Here is a 19,251-nt window from a genome sequence, read left to right on the forward strand (position 1 = left end):
GGAATTGAGGAACGCCGCGACAGGGGGCGGGCCATCCGGCGGATCGGGAGCACAGGGGAGGGGAGCTGGAGCTCGGTACGCGCAGGGCGGCCGGAGCAGCATGGCGGAAGACGAGAGCGATCAGGAGTCAGAGAGGCTCGGCGAGGAACTCGAGGCCATTGCCGGCCCGCAGCTTCCCACCGGCTTGTCCCCGGCCTTGAGCAGCCAGTATTATTGCTACCGCTTCTGCCAGGTGAGGCACTGGCCCCGCCCCTGGAGGCTGACACCTTGCGGGGTGGGGGTGGGCTGGGGAGACGGACAGAAGGACAGGGGCAGCCGAGAAGGAAAAGCTGCTCCGCGAGTCCCCTGCGAGTGGTTCTCTTGGAGGCGCTTCGCGGGGGCGGACCAACCGACGGAGCAGGCGACGCTGAGGGCCCTTTATCGGCCGAAGCGAGGCGCCGTTCTCCGGGCCCCTTTTTCCCCTCACGGGCGACGACCGGGCAAGGGGGTTCGCGGGGAAAGCTCCTTCATTCTCTCTCCCATGCCCGGCAGTGGGGCGAAGGATTGCTCTCCTCTCACTCCGTGTCAGTTTCTCCCCTCAGGGATAGGGAGGTTCACGAGCTCGTGGTTTGCCGCCCCCCCTTCTTTTATTGTGGGAGGAAACAGTGATTTGTGTGGGGTGTCAACAGTGAAGCTCGGCCTGACCTTTTCACCCCCCCCATTTTCCTGGCGCTGTCGCGGTGGAGGTGCTGGGGAGGAGGGAGGTAGCTTCTCTCTCCGCCCGCCGGTCGGGCAGTTAGTTAGTTGCCAGGGTGGCGCGCGGGGGTCCTGGTGAGGTCAGGGCTTGGCGGAGGGGGGGGGTTGTTTGCAAATGGTGAGGCAAAAAGGAGCAGGAGGAGACAGATAGATTTGTTCTTCTCCGGGGAAAGTCTTTCCTGGCCTGTCCTTCCTTTCTTTAAAAATTAATAATATTAATAGGGCTTCTTTGCCACGGGAGAAAGAAAAATGCGCTCCGAGGAAAATGGCTGGTGGCAAACTAGTTTGCGTTGCTGGTGCTGTTGGTTAGGAGGGGGTAGCTGTCCCTGAAGGCTTTTGTTCCCTGGGGAAGAGGAGGACCGTGGTTGGTTGAGTGGTCTTGTTTTATTAATCAACTACTTGGTTCGTATTATTTGAAACATCGCTCGGCTGCTCTTTCTGCAAGGTATCTTATGACACTAACAGTCCCGTGCTATGCGTGCTTGAGGTGAAGTTCACCCTATTTAGCAAAACTTACTTGCAGGTGTGTATGCTCATTGGAATCAATCAGGTTCCCCCCCCCCAGTCAATTGTTCTAATGACTTATTTACTTAATTTTGAAACACTTGCTGATCAACTATTTACCGGGTTTGGAAGATTTTAAAAGCAATTTGAACAGCCTAAAGATGAAATGAAAGCTAAATGTCATTGCTACATTGTTGCATTTTTGTAGGTTGCTTGTATATAAGGCAACAGCAATTCAAAATTGACTGGAAGACAATGTATTGACTTGGTGGCCAAATAAAAAACCATTTTTGCTTTCCTTATTTTGTATTTAAATTATTTGGGATGTCCTGTTACCCACTTACCTGGAAGTAAGTGAACTCATTGAATTTTAATTCTGAGTAGACATGTATAGGATTGCACTGTTCATATTGAGTTGTTCATGCAAAGGTAATCAGAAGATAGCTTTGATTTCACATTGACCATGCATTTAATATAAATATTACCTGTATATCAAATGCTTGACTAGTAGATTATTGAAAACACCATAGCTTTGTAACCTGTGTTAGCCACTTTTGATTGCGGTGTAGCGACAAGCACAGGCAAAAGCTCACAACTGTGACTATATACTAGGTGCATCTCTCTCCCCTTCCCTAATAGCATGCAGACAGAAAAAATGCCAGTATATAAAATGCTATGCTTTGGAGGAAGACTGCTGATAAAAATACCGGTAACTTGCAAAAAAACCCAAAAAACCTACATCTTGAGTGCTGATACCCTTTAAAGAATCCTTTCTGAAATCCTTTCTTCGTAGCTTTCAATTTTTAAAAACTAGATTTAATAGGACTGTGAAGATTGCTGTAGTGGCCCAGTCTTGTTGCTCTCTCATTCCCCATTCTTTCAAACACGTAGATTCTATGCACTGAGAGTTCATCTATTCCACACTTACAGTGCTATGTTAGTTGGTGAAAATCTGGTTGGCATGGTAAAACTTGCAGTTTTAAACAGTCTTCATTGATAAACATTTAGACTTTCAAATCAGTGTGTTTAGGGCTGGAATGGAAATCTACTTAACCTGCCTTTCTATTTTTTATTGGCTTCATATCCTCCATTTTTTGTTTAAACCAGGCCTTTCCATTGTCACTGTTTCTTTGGCTCTTTTCTCATACAGGATCTGTCTTGTCTTGTAAGCTGTATTTTTCCCTGTCTGGTGTGAGGAGGCTTTGGTATGGAAGGCCTTGCTAGTTGTTTCGGCCAGGCAGTATTGCAAACTCATTTGTGCACTCATTGTGTACAAGCCTGTGAATATGTTCCTGACTGGTGTAGAGTGGTTTTAAAATGATATACAAAGTTACTGAATTGTTACTATAAATTTCCACAATTGGATGCCTAGGGTAAAGTAGTTGGTATAAAATGACAATATTAATAAATTCCAATAACACATACATTGCTGTGTGCTTGATATGGAATAGTGTGTGGCTATAAACTTGGGTGAGTCTTGACTGTCATATATGTGTATGACAAGCAGTACCTTGCAGTCAAGTTGTTGTTTTTTAAACACCTTAAGAAAATTGATGCCTTAAACTGGAAGGAGGAGACAGTATTACAAGAAAGCAATAGTAAAACAGAGCTAAAGGAAGCTGTACTTTTTCATGGCTACAATTCCTATTCCTTATCATATGGGACTGGAGGATTTCGTTTTCATGGCTAGCTTATGTGTAAGCAACTGGTGTTCCTAACTTGACATTGATTTTGCAATTTGATGTTGAGTAACACACTTGTTCAGTTAGTAATGTTTGTAGGTAGAGGATATGCATAACACATGTCAGGATCCAAGTTTGGAGCTGGTTTTTAAAGTCTTGGGGCATTTCAGTTTCAACTACTCCCTTTGGCTAAAGCTGACTGTATTTTTGCAGCATCTTAGCAATACTATCCTTTTTTCATATACAAGATTCTGGATGCAATCCTGTGCATACTTATAAACACAGTGGAATTTGGTAGAATTGCACTGTTTGTCTCATTTCTCAGTATATGCCGAGTCTTTTACATAACTTATGAAGACCAAGAGTTAAAAGGGCATTTTAAACAGCTTTGTGTTTAATAACTCACCAGGAAGGTGTGCATGTAATTTTGTTCCCCCTCAGCCAGTCTGTTTGGTTTCCATGCTGTCTGAGGAGAAAAGAAGTCTTGTCTTTCATTAGCATAACTGATAAAAGGCTAGTTAGTACTGTATCTTGTGTTCCCATGCTGATCATAGAGAAAGGGGCTTCCCCTGCTCTGCAGCTATCATGGGACCAGGCTACTGGCGTCTTCCTGTGTTCCTTGACTTTTGAATAGTGCTACAATGTGTTCTTTGCTTTCATAGTGAAAGGTGCATTCATGATTGTTAAACTTGTAAATCATAAAACAAGTAGTTCTGCAGATGTTGCTGGACTACAGATCCTACCATCCCTATTGGCCATTTCAGCTCGGGTTTGTAGGATTTGGAGTCCAGCCGCATCTGGAAGCCCACACGTTCCCCATCCTGGCTGTAAACGTTTCTCCTACTTTTTCATACATTGTTTAACTGGCTGATAATCTGTAAGAACATAACTTTAATATCTTTGCTCTTGGTTATAGTTGTTGGTTCAAAATCTTGTATTTTTACATTTTCTCCATAGCATGTAATTATGTGTAGATTTCTTATGCAATAGAGTAACTTTGAATTGCAAATTTATCTCAGAGTAAATCTAGCCTATTCTAGACTGAGTGAGGAAATATAAAGAGAAAACATTAAGCTTTTTAAAAATAGTATACTATGCTAGAAATGTCACAGGGTAGCCTTCAGCTCCTTACAGGCAGGTAAAACACTGTGACCAAATGACTTCTTCAAATGCTAGTGTAGTCCAGTCCTTTTTTTAAGTGTAAGCTGGTTTTCGGTGCTGATCTTTAGATAATGTGCTACAAGGAAAACAGCTAGGTAGTTCTTTAACATCTAGACCTTCTTGGCTGCAAGTCCTAGAAGACCTGCTCTCTGCCTTGCAGGCCTTTCCCCCCTAGCCTGGGAGGGCAGGGCCCTGACTGATAACTGCAAAGGTTGAGGCTACTAAGCAGACTCTTGGGTTGGGGTATTGTTTAGGACAGGCATGGCCAAACTTGCCCTCCAGATGTTTTGGGACTACAATTCACATCATCCCTGACCACTGGTCCTGTTAGCTAGGGGTGATGGGAATTGTAGCCCCAAAACAACTGGAGGGCCAAGTTTGGCCATGCCTGGTTTAGGGGTTTTGTTGGGGGTGGGGTTGTTGCAGTTTTTAATAATTTTTTGTACCTTATTTTAGATCATATTATGATTTTGTGGAAATGGTTTGATCTGATTGTGTACTTTTTGATGTAATTATGTTTTTTTGTTGTAAGCCATCGTGAGCATGGTTTTAACTATGGAAAGCCAGCATACAAATAAAATTATGTACACATGTATCTGATGCCAGCTGACATATACAGTGGAACTTCATGTTTTGTACCGCCCTCCTTACGAATGCTTTGGGTTACGAGCTCTGCTAACCCGGAAGTAGATGCTACTGGTTGTGAACTTTGCCCTGGGATGCGAGCTGAAGCCACGTGCTGGCAGTGCAGCAGCAGCGGGAGGTGCCATTTGCAAAAGTGGGCCTCATGTTAAGAACGTTTTCAGGTTACAAATGGACCTCTGGAACGGATTAAGTTAATAACCGGAGGTACCACTGTACCTGGTAGTTTGCTACCAGTAATGAAACCATCTCTCTTCCATCCCAATTCCTAAGTGATATTGGTGGGGGTAACAAGTGTCATTTCAACAATTCCCATTGATGATGATGATAATGATAATAAAAATTTTATTTATACCCTGCCATCTGACTGGGTTTCCCAAGCCACTCTGGCCGGCTTCCAACAAAAGATTAAAAGTACATTAAAACATCAGTCATTAAAAACTTCCCTAAAGAGGACTGCCTTCAGATGTCTTCAAAACGTCAGATACAGTGGAACCTTGTGTTATGGACAGGATCCGTTCCGAAGGCCCATCCCTGACACAAACTGAAGTGCCGCGTCTGCACACGCACACAGAGCGATTAGCACTTTTGCGCATGCATGAGCGGTGAAACCTGGGAGTAATCCATTCTGGTACTTCTTGGTTGCCGCCGGATGCAACATGAAAACACGTAACCTGAAGCTGGACCTCAGTGTCCAGGCTAAATGATGGGAGTGGAGATGCTCCTTCAGGTATACTGGGCCCGAGGCCATTTAGCCGCCCAGAGTGGCTGGGGACCCAGCCAGATGGGCGGGGTACAAATAAATAATAATAATAATAATATATAATAATAATTTAGGGCTTTAAAGGTCAGCACCACCACTTTGAATTGTGCTCGGAAACGTACTGGGATTACAGCTGCTGCAGCAGCTAGTATGGTCGTGTTAAAAATAATTATAAATTACTGCAGAATTGTTAAAACAAAATCGAAAATTCTTTCTAGTAGCACCTTAGAGACCAACTGAGTTAGTTGCTGGTATGAGCCTTCGTGTGCATGCACACTTCTGCAGAATTGTTGTTTCTGGAGAAAATGCATCTCATGCCTGCCCTCTATTTATGTTAAAAACATCTAGGATTAATTTTTACTAATGGATTTGGAACAATTTAATCCTATCCAGCAAAAACACCTATGGGAAGAAATGGAAATGGGATATAAATCAACCTCTTCACTGTGTGAAGCTTCATTGGTTGTCCCCGGGATTGGCAAGGTTCATTTGACAGCAACAAGAAAACAAGCCTTTAATGTCATTGGCCCTGTCCTATGGAAAGCAATGCTGGTAAAGTTTCAGCAGACTTTAATCTTTAAATGTCTGCTGAACTTTTCTATGCTGCCAAGCATATTTAATGTTTTTATTAAAATAAATGAATAAACACAGTTGATTCAATCTCATAATCTGCAGGCAAACTCAGATTCTGCCCCCTCTGTAGTTTATGTTGCATATTCCATTGTTTACAAATGCAAGCCACACGCAACATATTCATTTAAATACTGCTTTAAATATCATTTGAACAAGTTGTGCCGCTTCTGTAATACATACTCGATGCTGAATACCCTCCTCGTCACTAGACCTGGTAGCAAAATATTCAAAGCAGTAAAAACTGAATGGGAGGAGTTGCCTTATGCAATGATGGTCACTTCATGTCAATGATCTCTAGCAGGTCACCCCACTGCCCTCCCTTCAAGTATTCATTCTCATCCCCCCTCCAACCACCCCTCCTGTCTTTATTAGTCCATCAGTCTTGTTGGAGGATGTGTGGGAGAACTGCTTGTTACTAAATGCCTGCAAGCACCTTTGTTCCCTCTTCCTGGCAAGAGCACACACCAGCTTGCTCAAAACAAAGAGCCCCAAATAAGCATTCCTTCCTAAGATTTGGCTTTATTGGTGCCGGCAGGTAAAATGAGATTTTTAAGTGCAGTTTTTCAAAAGATAATTTGTTAATATGATATTTGATCAGCATTGAAGCCCACACATATCCATTAGGTTGGTGGTGGTGTACCTCTCACTCTTTGTTCCTTCTTTTGCTTTGCTTTCTGTTTGCAGACCACCCTTTATTTTTCCTTTTTTTGCTATATCTTGCTTGTTAGCTCTTTCTGAATATCATGGAGAGGATGGATGCAATGATGTGTGTTTATATCAAATACATATTAAAAAATAAATACAGTAATGCTATTTGGTGGAAGAATTCCAGCCCATCACTGAGATGGGTAATGAAACATTCCAAAAGTTTTGTTTTTTTAAAGTCATGACAAATAGTTGTTGGGCCCCTAGCACCAGTAGTTTTTTCTGTGTATGTAGGCACACTTGTTTATATTGTGCCTGTGTTAGCAGTCCTCAGTTTCATCCATATCTAGTTCTTGTTTATCAGAGTTCCTGTACTGTCTCAAATTGTTGTAATCTTTGGTAGCAATTTTATTGACCCTGACTGTGGACTGCCCATTTGCCAGATATTGCAAAAGAGATTCCCATGGCTTTGCAACTTGTTAGGATTCCTCTTTGTTCTAATTTTGACCAAATTTAATTTGTACTCTTTTTTTCTCTTTTCCCCTGCCAATAGGTTGTGGAAGACTATGCTGGAAGATGGCAGGTTCCTCTGCCACAGCTTCAAGTGCTTCAGACAGCGCTGTGTTGTTTCACATCTGCTTGTGTATCATTCCCAACTGATTGTGAGCATGTGCAGTATGTGCTGAGTAGCTTAGCCTTGTAAGTATTAGTATTTCACTCTTCATCCTGTAAGATTCCAATGCTGTAACAAGTAAAAATGCTAAACTATATCATAAACTAAAGTATATAATGAAACTGTAAACAATAGTTTGAGGCCTCAGCAAACCTGTACAACTGGTTAATAAAAATGCCTGGGAAAATAGAAACAGAACAACTTCAGCAGAACATGTCTAAACAAAATATTTGTTTCTCCTATTTCTGTCTTAATTTTCTGGATAATTCATCACTTGAGAAATGCATAGTCAAGGACAACTGTGTATTTTCTGAGTTAAGTGTTGTGAAGAAGATTAGTATCTCATTTCCTCCCACCCTATGCGAAAATCAATGGTTGCTGTCATAACCATTTCACAAGTTGCAGTTTGAAACTAACAATATCCTCCCGTGTGTTCACATGTAAGGCTGGGATTGGCCTATATACATTGTTGGGTGATAGTGTATCATTTTCCACATGTTAATTAATCTAGCTTTATGATAGATTCGGGGGGGGGGGGGGGATTTCCCCCTGTGAATTTAAGATGTGAAACAGAGCTGAACATTTCTTAGAAAAGCTATTTTTAGATGGGATGGTGGTTATTACTATTTTTAAAAGAAGCTCTTGATAAACCTGCTTTGCCTGCTTTGAGCATCTTTTAAAGTGATGATCAAAATAATCTGTGATCAGATTGAAATACTTTTTTATTTTTAATCCCCTGTCTGCCTCACGTTTGCCACCTCTGTAAATAATAGTTGTGTTCAGTTTGACTTGTGAGTCACAAGTTCCCGTACAGTCTCTGTTTTGAAATACTGAAAGCTCAATCTTGTCTCTTTTTGATACATATCAGCCAGTATCAGCTGCCAGTGCAGTGTATGTACTGGGTGTGGGAGAGGTTTTCCTTGGCTGGTGAAGACTAGGAGACACTTGGCTAATTGCTGGCTAGAATCACCAGTCTCTTCCTTAAGCACGGCAAATTAAAAAGCTCAAATCTGTAGTTGGTCAATATTGATGTAGTTTCTCTAAGTGTTCTATGCCTTAGCTAGATTTTGGTATTTTTACAATGATGCTTCAGTACTTTGTTCACCATGGCAAGTATGACACTGCTCTCTGAAGAATGTAGCAAGCTGCCAGTCTTCCTCCCAACTTTGAAGCAGAATAGGGGTGGAGATAACCCTGGCATTTACAACGAAAATCTCCAGCTTGAAGGTTTTGAGCAGGCATAGGCAAACTCTGCCCTCCAGATGTTTTGGGACTACAATTCCATCATCCTTGACCACTGTCTGTTAGCTAGGGATGATGGGAGTTGTAGTCCCAAAACATCTGGAGGGCTGAGTTTGCCTATGCCTGGTTTGAGGAAGAATTTTGGCTTCCAGATGTGTTCATTTATGCTTTTAAAATTTTGCCTGCGAACTAAAATAACCGGCACTTTGTTTTAGGTACTGCTGGTGTTACGAATGCCTTGGCAGAGGCTTGTAAAATTGTTCAAGAAGTTACTTGTATTTTTGGCAGGAAGGCCAGAATGGATGTGAAACTTGTTTGGAACTTCCCTTTCAGATTCCTATAAGGATTGCTTCTCATAATACCACATGCATTTGGGATCCTTAGGTTAGATTATCCATGAAGCTGGAGTTGACTTGCTCTCTCCTCTTAGGTTCTTCAGTCTTGAGGATTGCCCACTGCGTAGCCATTATGAGGTTGAATACTGTTAGGACTGAATTAATACTGATTGGCAAGCCATGTGCAATACGAGGGAAGGGGTTGTCAGAATTAATGCTGACTTCATAGCAGAAATGGGATTCTGTGCCATCCAGATGCTGCTGAACTACAATTATTGTCATCCCCAACCATTGAACATGCTTGCTGGCAGGAGTTGGAATTCAGGAGCTTCTGGACAGCACAGGTTCCCAGTCCCTTCTTACCTCAGTCACAACAAGTTTCATCTTTGTGATATATAAGTGAGAACATACGCTAGTGCTCTAGTATCTCAGTGACTTCCTCATGTGTTCTGATGCAATTCAGGGTGCTTGTTTGATATAAAGCCCACAGGGGCTAGTGCCACATTGTGCTTAGTTTAAAATTCTGTGCTTAAAACTTGTGAAATAAATATTCTTCATTTTTTTGCCTCATTTTTGATTCCTAATTGCTTTGATTTTTAGGAGTTTTTTGAATTGCTGCTATTCTTTGGAAAGGATGAATTCTATGAAGATCCTTTAAAAGATATGCTGGGGCTCAATCCAGGTAATTTAGTGTTCATACGTTTGAGGAAAGGCTATTATTACAGTTTTCAGAGTATGTGACAGAGACTCAGTAAGCAAAAAGTAGCCTCCTGCTTTGAAAAACCTTAAAATTGAGAAATGAGATCACTGGTAAATATTTATGCTAAGATCAGCTTTTTATGCTAAACTTCCCTAGGACAAGGATGGCCAACGTTTTCAGCCTGTGACTTTGGATCCCACATTTACAGTGTCTTGTCCTTACATGCACACTGGGAAAGTAGAAAACAACTTTTAGTGCTAAATGACAATGTACTTTCAGGGAGCTGTCAATTGGAAGTAAGCCTGAGAGTCACTCAGCTTTTTGCTAGGCCAATACCATTGTCTGATGTCTTTCTTGTAGCCTTTTCACTCACCAAGAACACTGAGCACTTTGGGCTTGCCTCCCAGCATTGCCACTGCCATCTCAGCCTTCATCCTGTGACACAATGAGAGAATGTTGCAGAAGTCTCTGTGATATATTTGTGTGCTGCTGGGGGTGTTGGGGAAGGAAAGCTTGAGAGAGCTAGTCAAGGGGCATTGAGAAGCGTAACCTGAGCACATTACTGGCCAGCACTCTGACCTCCCTCCCACCTAGTCAAGATATATCTCTGTTATCTTCATTTTTGTAAATTTTATTTTAAAACTTTGAAAATACAAATGTAAACAACGGAAAAGGTTGCCTTTAACTCATAACTAAATGTATTTTACCCTGTGTGTGTATGGAATTATATTAAATTATGCAATTTGTTTATGAAAAGACAAACAAAGCACAGTCCACATGATATTTAAAGAAATATTTGTATCCATTTTAGGAATGTCAGAACCTCTTGAGCAGATATGGAAGCGTTAACTTGGAGTTGGTGACTCGAATTATCAGAGATGAGGGCCTTGGGAAGACCCTGTATTACAAGCTGTCCTTAAAGCAAAGCCAGTTTCTCAGGAGTTGGGTACTAAGCATTTTTTCCATAAATAGACCAAAATAGTACCACAGAGAAATGTCCTAAATCATGATATCTGCTCATAATTTTATGTAACTTCATTGCAGGTTGTCTTATCACTCATTTTATACTGGGGATAGCGGGGTAGAATTGACATAATTTCATAATTTCATATTTTTTTCCCCATAGGGAATTTCTCTTCCTCTGTACCCCCCCCCGGTGTATCATTATTGTCAGGGCAACTGACAATTATGGAAAAGAAAGAAAAAAGAACACACCATAAAATCACATAACAGAATAAAATGAATTGGCATGGAAATTAAAAGACACTTGGGTAGAATAAATGGCCTGTGTATGAAATGGATTCTTGATATGAGCACACTAGTCTTGCCCTATTGACTGCTTATACATGTGAAGCTTTCAATCAGTGGCGTAGGAAGGGCGGGGTGTAGGGGGCGGGGCGCCCAGGGTTCTAGGGGAGGGGGTGATACTCCCCGGCCCCTCCCACCACTCCCCTGCCGCCCGGCACCCCTGTCCGTGCTTCTTGCGGATGGACGGGGCAGCCCCATGAGCCGCTGCTTGTTCGCCGGCTCGCTGCAGGAGCAGCAGCGCCGGCCCGGATGCACTACGCATGCCCGGAATTCCAGGCATGCATAGTGTATCCGAGTCGGCACTGCTGTTCCCTCAGCGAGCTGGTGAGCGAGCGGCGGCTTGTGGGGCTGCCCCGGCCGTGCTGCTTTACGGACGGGGCAGCCCCATGAGCTGGCAAGCGTTAGCAGCAGTGCTGGCCCGGATGCACTACGCATGCCTGGAATTTCCAGGCATGGGTATTGTATCCTAGTTGGTGCTGCTGCGACCGAGCAAGCCGGCGAGCAAGCAGTGGGCCGTGGGGGCTGCCCCATCCATAAAGCAGCACGGATGGGGCAGCCCCACAACCTGCCGCTCGCTCACCCGCTCGCCGCAGCAGGAGCAGCACCGGCCCAGGTGCACAACACATGCCCGAAAATTCCAGGCATGCGTAGTGCATCCGACGTGCGTCGTAATGCCCCGCCCCCAGGGGAGTGCCTCCGCTCCGTCGCCCCAGGCGGCAAAGAGGCTTCCTCCGCCACTGCTTTCAATTCTGTGTATTGCTCCTGATGAGTAAAAAGTTCAAAGAACAACTCCATGCGTTTCCCCCCAATTGTCTATACAAATCTTTCCCTCAGTCAATTGTGAAACATTTGCTTGTTTAGGAGTTTGAAATGCAATTGTAATGAAGAATATTGCAATAAAAGGCTTACAGTTGTCATTAAGCCGTCACTGGGGCTGAGTTAATATGAAAGAGGCATGTGGCAGTGGAGGTGATACGCTATTTCCTGTTAATGTAATAATTTTTATACTGATTTCTAAAGTACCTACTCCTAACTGACCTCATTCTATTATTAAGCTACCGGTAGATATTTTACTTTTTTTTTTATTAAATTTGTTAGTTTGTTATGTTACAGAAAAAGGCCTCCAACATACAGGTAAAAATAAAGATTTACATATCAACGTATGCAATTCATAAATAACCAAAACAATTTGTTGGGAGGTTGACCTAGCATAATTGTTAACTTAACAGAAGCTCTTACCGTACATCTTTATAAAATAGAACTTTTTTGTTTAAACCTATTTTGCAATTAAGATTTTTGTAATCTAACTGTTTTTCTCATTTGTTTTTACCAGTTAACAAATATTTAAGCTCTGAAAACCCACTGTTCTTTGAATTGCGTGCCAGATACCTTATTGCCTGTGAACGCATCCCAGAGGCAATGGCTCTAATCAAATCTTGCATGAATCATCCAGATATTAGTAAAGACCTTTACTTCGATCAAGCATTTTTCATGTGTCTTTATATGTCACCACTGGAAGACCAGCTATTTCAGGAGGTACTGTTCAACACATTTTTGTGCTTATCAATACAGCTTAATGTTTATTGATAATTGTAAAATTCCTTTTACAGCAAAGTAGACAAATGGTAAGCAAGGATGTTTTAAAATCTAATTTCTGCACTAAATATCAAACTTTGTACAGAAGATAATTTCTGAAGAGCAATAGAAGCTGTTCTAATGCTAGCGTAGCACTATCCCTACTCCAGAATCAGATGTCCATAGTTGGTGTGATGGGGGCCATATAGTAAATGGAGAGGTGAAATTGATGGGACCAAATTACAAGCAGTTTCTGATGAGATCCATGTTTTCTCTTGGTGTTGGGGGGAGTGAGAGAAAATGCATTGCATTTTAACGATTTATGGTGTTAATGTTATTTAAAACATAAAACAGTTTTAAAACATTTTAGGCTGGAACAGTATTAATTGTTAGTCTTCTCAATAGATTCCCATAGCAGTGGCACTCAATTTACTGTAATACTGACAACCATGCTGCTGAAAGCTAGTGTCTTCTTTGGCTTGCGAGTTATTGAAATGCTGTTTGTAAGGTTAAAGGTAAAGGACCCCTGGATGGTTTAGTCCAGTCAGATGCAACTGTGGGGTGCAGCCCTCATCTCACTTCAGGCTGAGGAAGCCGGCGTTTGTCCACAGATAGCTTTCCGGATCATGTGGCCAGCATGACTAAACCGCTTCTGGTGCAACAAGACACCATGACGAGTGCCAGAGTGCATGGAAATGCCATTTACCTTCCCACCACAGTAGTACCTATTTATCTACTCGTACTGCTATGTTTTTGAACTGCTAGGTTGGCAGAAGCTGGGACAGAACAACAGGAGTTCCACTCCTTGCGCGGATTCAAACCGTCAACCTTTCAATTGGCAAGCCCAAGAGGCTTAGTGGTTTAGACCTTGTTCAGAAACAGTATTGATGCAGGGGGAAAAAATGTATGGCGCAAGCAGTGATAACTCTAAAACGTCTCCAATTTTCTAAATAGTCATCTTATACACAGATGGCATGCATGCATTAGTATTTTTCTGGAATTAAAATAATACTTGATAATATCTTTCTCAATCACTTTGCTACAAAACTACTAAGGTAGCAATTTTTACTTTGTTGCAGTCAATAGTTTTACATAGGGTTGAATAAAAATACATCAGTTTACAGCAAGTTATAGTTTACTGCTAAACTTCCATCACTCGTTTCTATGCGTTAATATTATGAAGTTATTTTTATCCCTTTTAACATTGTTACTGAGTGTTTTTGGAATGCATTTTACTGAAATCAAATTGCCAAACTAGCTGCTTACAAGGGTCAAATATATGTTGTATAGAAACTGTCTTAATATACTTCCATTCTAAAATAAAAATCTAGGCAACCCTCCCAGTCCTATCCCAAAATAAAATTGGCATTCATATTTGACAGCAATCACTCTAGTAGTGGCAGTTTGAGGATTCTAGTTACTGTTATATGGTGAGCATTAATGTTACTAGACTTACTCAAATGAATCTCATTTTGATTGTATAGCACTTGCTGAGGACTGATTGCAAGAATGGCACTGAAATCATCTGCAACATTGCAAAGGAAGGGAAGACTGCCTTAGCTTTGTACCTTTGTGAATCATTCCTTATTCCACAGCTCAAAAAAGGAGAGATGTATTGCATATGGTAAATACTTTCTCTCTCTCTCGTAATATTCTGTTATGGTAACATAAAATCTGCAGGTTGTAGATTCATATTGCTTCTAAAGGCTAGTAGAAGTATAACTTATAGTTGTAACTAATACATATTCAAGCTTTCACTTTTCTGAATTGCTATTGGAAGATACCCTTACAGCATGGGATGGGGATATACTGCAGTTTCTCTCTCTCTCTCTCTCTCTCTCTCTCTCTCTCTCTGTGTGTGTGTGTGTGTGTGTTTATAATCCTGAGTTATATGTAAATTACTGTGTTCTTAGTAGCATAATTACTCTTCTATAAATATTTCACTTACAGAATTGCTGTTTGAGCTTCATGCTAACAAACCACTTTCTGTTTTATAGGGAGCTGATCTTTATTTGGAGTAAACTGCAGCTTAAATCTAATCCATCAAAACAAGTATTTGTAGAGCAATGCTACCACCTCCTAAGGATAGCTACAAACATAAGAGTTATATTCCCTTTCATGAAAGTTATTAGGGATGAAGTAAGTTATTGTTTCTTGCAAACTTCTTTAAAAAAATACTAGATTCCACCACTGCTATGAATAATTATTGTACACAGAGTACAGATGCATAATAGAACTTTTAGTTTAAACGTCAGGAAATTGTTTATAGATGGTGCATCTAAGATAGGAGCATTGCAGACATAACTCTTAATCATAATTAATGCTAACCACTATTTTAATCCTGGTTAAGATCCGAAACATACTGTGAAATAATGGTTTAGTTTGCAGCAGAAATGTACACAGTGCCACTAGTGAAACTTGTAGTTCTTTGTATAGGGACATAAGATAAAGTTGTGTTTAAACAGAAACGTCGAAGATTGTTTTTATTACATCTAGCATGTTAGTTTTTTGCGTTCTGTAGATATATTCGAGACGAATTCATGTTGTTGTTTTTTTAAAAAAACAACTTCCCAGTGTTACTTGTCTATATTGCCATTGTTACTTATGCCATCAAGTATTAATTCAATAACTTTATTACTCATTTCATTGCACTATAATGTAGGCATACTTAAGTAAGATGCATACATTATATGTGCATCTGAAGATTATGTGTTGTACCGCAAGGGAAATATGTCATTTCCTCACTTGTACATCATCATGAAAGTACAACCAGAAGTATGACTTCCTTCTAACATACAGAGGTGCAACTTGGTGCTTTCAGAGGTCTCCTTTATAAATCTGTAACAGTTGTGCAAGTATATAGGAGGCTGCTGTAGCCTCCGACCATCAGTCTAGCGCATGTCAAGGAAGACAACTTCATTGGCCCTTTCCCTAATGTAAGACTACTACTATTGAAGGCTTGGTATAATAGTCATGGTGTAATAGAAAACTATAGCTGTTGGTTAAGAACATAACATAGCAAAAAAAAAAAAAAATGGGGCTAAACGGAAGCTTTTTTAAACAGCATATTTGGCAGGGATGTTCATGCCTGCTCCAGTCAGGATATTATAATCTGTAAATAGCTGCAGAATATTATGAGTTGTAGAAGGATCCCAGTAAATTGAATTGTCTTTGTGTTCTGGGATTTGAAAACATTGGTAAGTTATATTGTCTCATTTCTTTTCTATAGGTTGGCAAAGAAGGCCTGCAGATTTGTGTTGAGATATGTGGAAGTGCTCTCCAGTTGGATCTCCGTGATGACCCAAAAATGAAGTGTCTGATATATAAAACCATTGCTCACTTTTTGCCAAATGACTTGGAGATTGTCAGAATATGTGCTCTTTCTGTCTTTTTCCTTGAGCGCACCTTGGAATCATATAGCACAGTTGAACATCTGTATAAATGTGCGGATGAAGAATTCAATGATCAAACCAGTTCTGTTCAGAATCGTGTGCGTTTTGAGCTGCTTCCAATTTTGAAAAAGGGGTTGTTCTTTGATCCTGAGTTCTGGAATTTCTTGATGATCAAGCAGAACTGTTTAGCACTGCTAAAGGAGAAAGCATCAGTTGATTTGAATAAACCTACGCCAGGGCATTCTTCTGCACATGTTTCGAAGACACGTCGAGGGTTGCGTGGTGATCAAGCCTGTATAGCTGATGTAAACAACACAGAACTAGAGCATGATAACCCTTCTGGAGCACATGATAATTCCAAGAAAAACCATATAACTCTCGGTTCATCTAAAGTTGATCACAATGTACCAAGGCACCGTTGTGTGTTATGTAACAGGGAATTTCTTGGTGGTCACATTGTGAGGCATGCACAAGCTCATCAGAAAAAAGGCAGTTTTTCCTGTGTTATGTGTCGCAGGAAATTCAGGCAAAAAGGAGTAATGCTCAAGCACTTAAAGAATCACATCAAGAAAATGACAAGGCATCACCTTGCTGTTACTTGTCATGATCAGGAAACCCCTAATGTAAATGAAATAAACTGTGCCGATACAGGTGTCACAACTGAAAATGGGAAGTCAGAAATCTGCAAAGATAGCAAAGTAGAGGTTGTCATCATACCGGATACAAATCAGGAGATGCAAAATTCTGAACTCCCATTTGATATAACTGAAAATCATGATAGTTGTCTGAGTACCATTATTGAAAATGGTAGTTGTGATAGCTGTTCAAATAATACTCCTGAACCAGAAACCATGGGAGGATTTCCAGAAAGGGATAGCAACCTAAATAAAGAGTTGCCTATACTTCATAAAGTAAATGGGGTGTTATGCCCTCAAAATGACTTTGACATTATGGACCAAGCAGGTAACTTCAAGTGTCCTGCTAATGGCTGTATTAGAGTCTTTAAAAAGATAAGATTTCTGAATAAACATGCCCGGAAAGCTCACCCCTCTGATTTGAAGGTGCAAGAACACATAATGAAGTCTAACAAAGGAAAATGTCGCTTCTGTCAGAGAAAATTTTTTGATTCTCAACATTTTATTGATCATCTAAAGCAGCATGTTTATCCAAATGTTTATTTTTGTTTACACTTTAACTGTAATCAGAGATTTAAGCTATCCACAGAACTTGCGGAGCATATAAAAAGCCACAGTGAGTTTAAAGCTCAGTGTAACTTTGCACAGTGCGGTAAGCTTTTTGAAGATCTTTCGTTGCTGTATGAGCATGAAGCTCAGCATTATTCCAACAAAACTGGTCCTTCGGAAGAAGCTGATGAAAACAATTCTTCAGATACTACTTTGGAATCCCAGTGTAGCATTCAGGAAAGTAGTAATAGTAAAAAGGAGACTGTAATAGACTTGCCAGTTCCAACATGGAAAGCGAGGAAAGATTCTACAGAACCAAAGACTTACATTCAGAGTGAGAAGAAAATTAATAGTGTAATTCCGAATGGGAATGAAAATGCATGTGAAGGTACTGCTACAGTGGTGAACTTGATAGACCAAAAGATACCTGCAGTAGAGCCAAATTCAGAGAACTGTAATGTTACTGACCAACTAGTCAATGGCTATGGTGAACTGGAACAGACTTCTTCAGCACCCCTAGATACTGATTCAGAAAGTGTGATTGACAAAACAAGGACAGAAAATGGATCTGTTCTGCCTGTTTTACAGAACTCTCCTGATACACCACCCAACAGTGTTGCTACAGTCTCTCAATTGCCTTCCAAACCAAATCTAATAACAGAAAATACTTCATATGGCTTAATTTTAACAAAGCCTTTTGTTAGACCATTGCCGCCAAGTTACCTGGATGAGCGATACATTAGCATGCCAAAACGTAGAAAAACTGTGACTGACAAAGTAGATACCCATTCAGAACAAGATAAAACTAGTAGCAAATCGGAAAGGTTAAGATGCAGCAAATGCCTGACCACCTACTGTAATTCAGAAGCACTTGAGCTTCACCTTGCACAAAAGAAATGTCGGACACTCTTTGGATTCGATTCAGATGATGAAAGTAAGTTTTGAAATACTAGGTCCGTGTATAGTTGTAAAAGCATTAGACAAGATACAGTGAAAAGAAGCAAGTGCCAGACAAATATGGAAAATGAGTGCTGTACATTTAAGGAGAAATGAATCCAAAATGTTAGGGTAGATAGATGCAAGAAACAATTGAATATAAGCTGTCAGATTTAGAATATAATATAGGCAAGCAAGTTAGTTTGAGTGCTTTTTAAAACACAGTATTCTGTACTTGTTAAGTAGCTGAATTCCAGTATAAAACAAGAATACAGAATACTGTATTGTGTATACTGTAAACATAATAATGTAATATTTGTTCACAGGTGCCTGATCAAATGTTGTGAGAAGATTTCTCAGTGAAGAGTGATGTGGTGGAGCACTACAATATTCTGCATCAGTTATCTTTCCCTTGTTGGCCTTAATTATAAAGAAGTCTGAAGTTACTAAAGAAAATCATGATCTTGCTCAGTCAAAGTATACTTGGGTCAGATCTAAGTGACTGTAGGAACTGCAGAATTTGAGTCCAGAAAAACTGTGTTAAAGCCCCCAAAGTACCAGTAATCTAGAAGCCACAAGTTCCTACATGAAGTTCCAGTGTAAGTAAGTTCAAAGTGCAGTAACATACTGAGTGGAAACTAGGGAGAAACGAAAGTGGTACATGCCTCTTTCAGATGTGCACAGTCAAAGGAAGAATGTCTATATTATAACAACTATTTTGAGTCATTCTATTAAATGTCCATATGCATAAAGCCCAGTCAATTAAAAGTTCATCTGTTTGTAGAGGTTGATTATTCTTAGCATTGGCATTTGGCTTATATTGTACTTTGGAAAGAGAACTCATGAATGTAACAGAAGATCAGAACATGGCCATATCCTGGTAAAAATGTTAAGGCATACAAAACATGGAAGCATGTCTTAATCTAATATTTCAAAACACAAGTAATTAAACTTCTTTCAAATGTACCAACTTTCCTTTTTTTTTCAATACCTGACCCATAGATGACATCTATAAAGAATGCAGGAAAAGTGAAAATTATTGAAGTACAGTGTTGGATACATGCAGTTTGAGGCTTCATATGCTATTGAAGACAGCTGAACTTGACCTGGAATATAAAATGATTTTTTATTCAAAGTAGTT

General features: G+C 40.5%; 1 protein-coding gene across 2 annotated transcripts; it reads left to right on the top strand.

Annotated features, from left to right (window-relative positions):
- Window positions 1-26: 26 nt before the first annotated feature.
- ZNF654 (zinc finger protein 654) lies at window positions 27-18,893 on the top strand. 2 transcript variants are annotated; one of them, XM_033146733.1, is made up of 9 exons: window positions 28-232; window positions 7,319-7,464; window positions 9,616-9,697; window positions 10,527-10,661; window positions 12,357-12,559; window positions 14,083-14,222; window positions 14,596-14,737; window positions 15,828-18,108; window positions 18,437-18,893. In XM_033146733.1, the coding sequence occupies exons 5-9, from the start codon at window positions 12,443-12,445 to the stop codon at window positions 18,442-18,444; spliced, it is 2,688 nt and encodes an 895-aa protein (XP_033002624.1). In that variant the 5' UTR covers window positions 28-232; window positions 7,319-7,464; window positions 9,616-9,697; window positions 10,527-10,661; window positions 12,357-12,442; the 3' UTR covers window positions 18,445-18,893. The 2 variants fall into 2 exon arrangements, with proteins under 2 accessions (XP_033002623.1, XP_033002624.1); XM_033146732.1 differs by lacking the exon at window positions 18,437-18,893 and having other exon boundaries at window positions 27-232; window positions 15,828-18,119.
- The last annotated feature ends 358 nt before the right edge of the window (window positions 18,894-19,251 follow it).

The sequence above is a fragment of the Lacerta agilis genome, chromosome 4 (assembly GCF_009819535.1).
Source record: "Lacerta agilis isolate rLacAgi1 chromosome 4, rLacAgi1.pri, whole genome shotgun sequence".
NCBI classification, from domain to species: Eukaryota; Metazoa; Chordata; class Lepidosauria; order Squamata; family Lacertidae; genus Lacerta; species Lacerta agilis.

What these genes read in the sequence shown, in the direction of transcription:
- ZNF654 (XM_033146732.1), top strand. Translation starts at nt 12,443, where the DNA reads ATGGCTCTAATCAAATCTTGCATGAATCATCCAGATATTAGTAAAGAC. An exon ending in GGAGAGATGTATTGCATATG is followed by an intron (nt 14,223 to 14,595) that starts GTAAATACTTTC and finishes TCTGTTTTATAG; the next exon opens with GGAGCTGATCTTTATTTGGA. An exon ending in TGAAAGTTATTAGGGATGAA is followed by an intron (nt 14,738 to 15,827) that starts GTAAGTTATTGT and finishes TCTTTTCTATAG; the next exon opens with GTTGGCAAAGAAGGCCTGCA.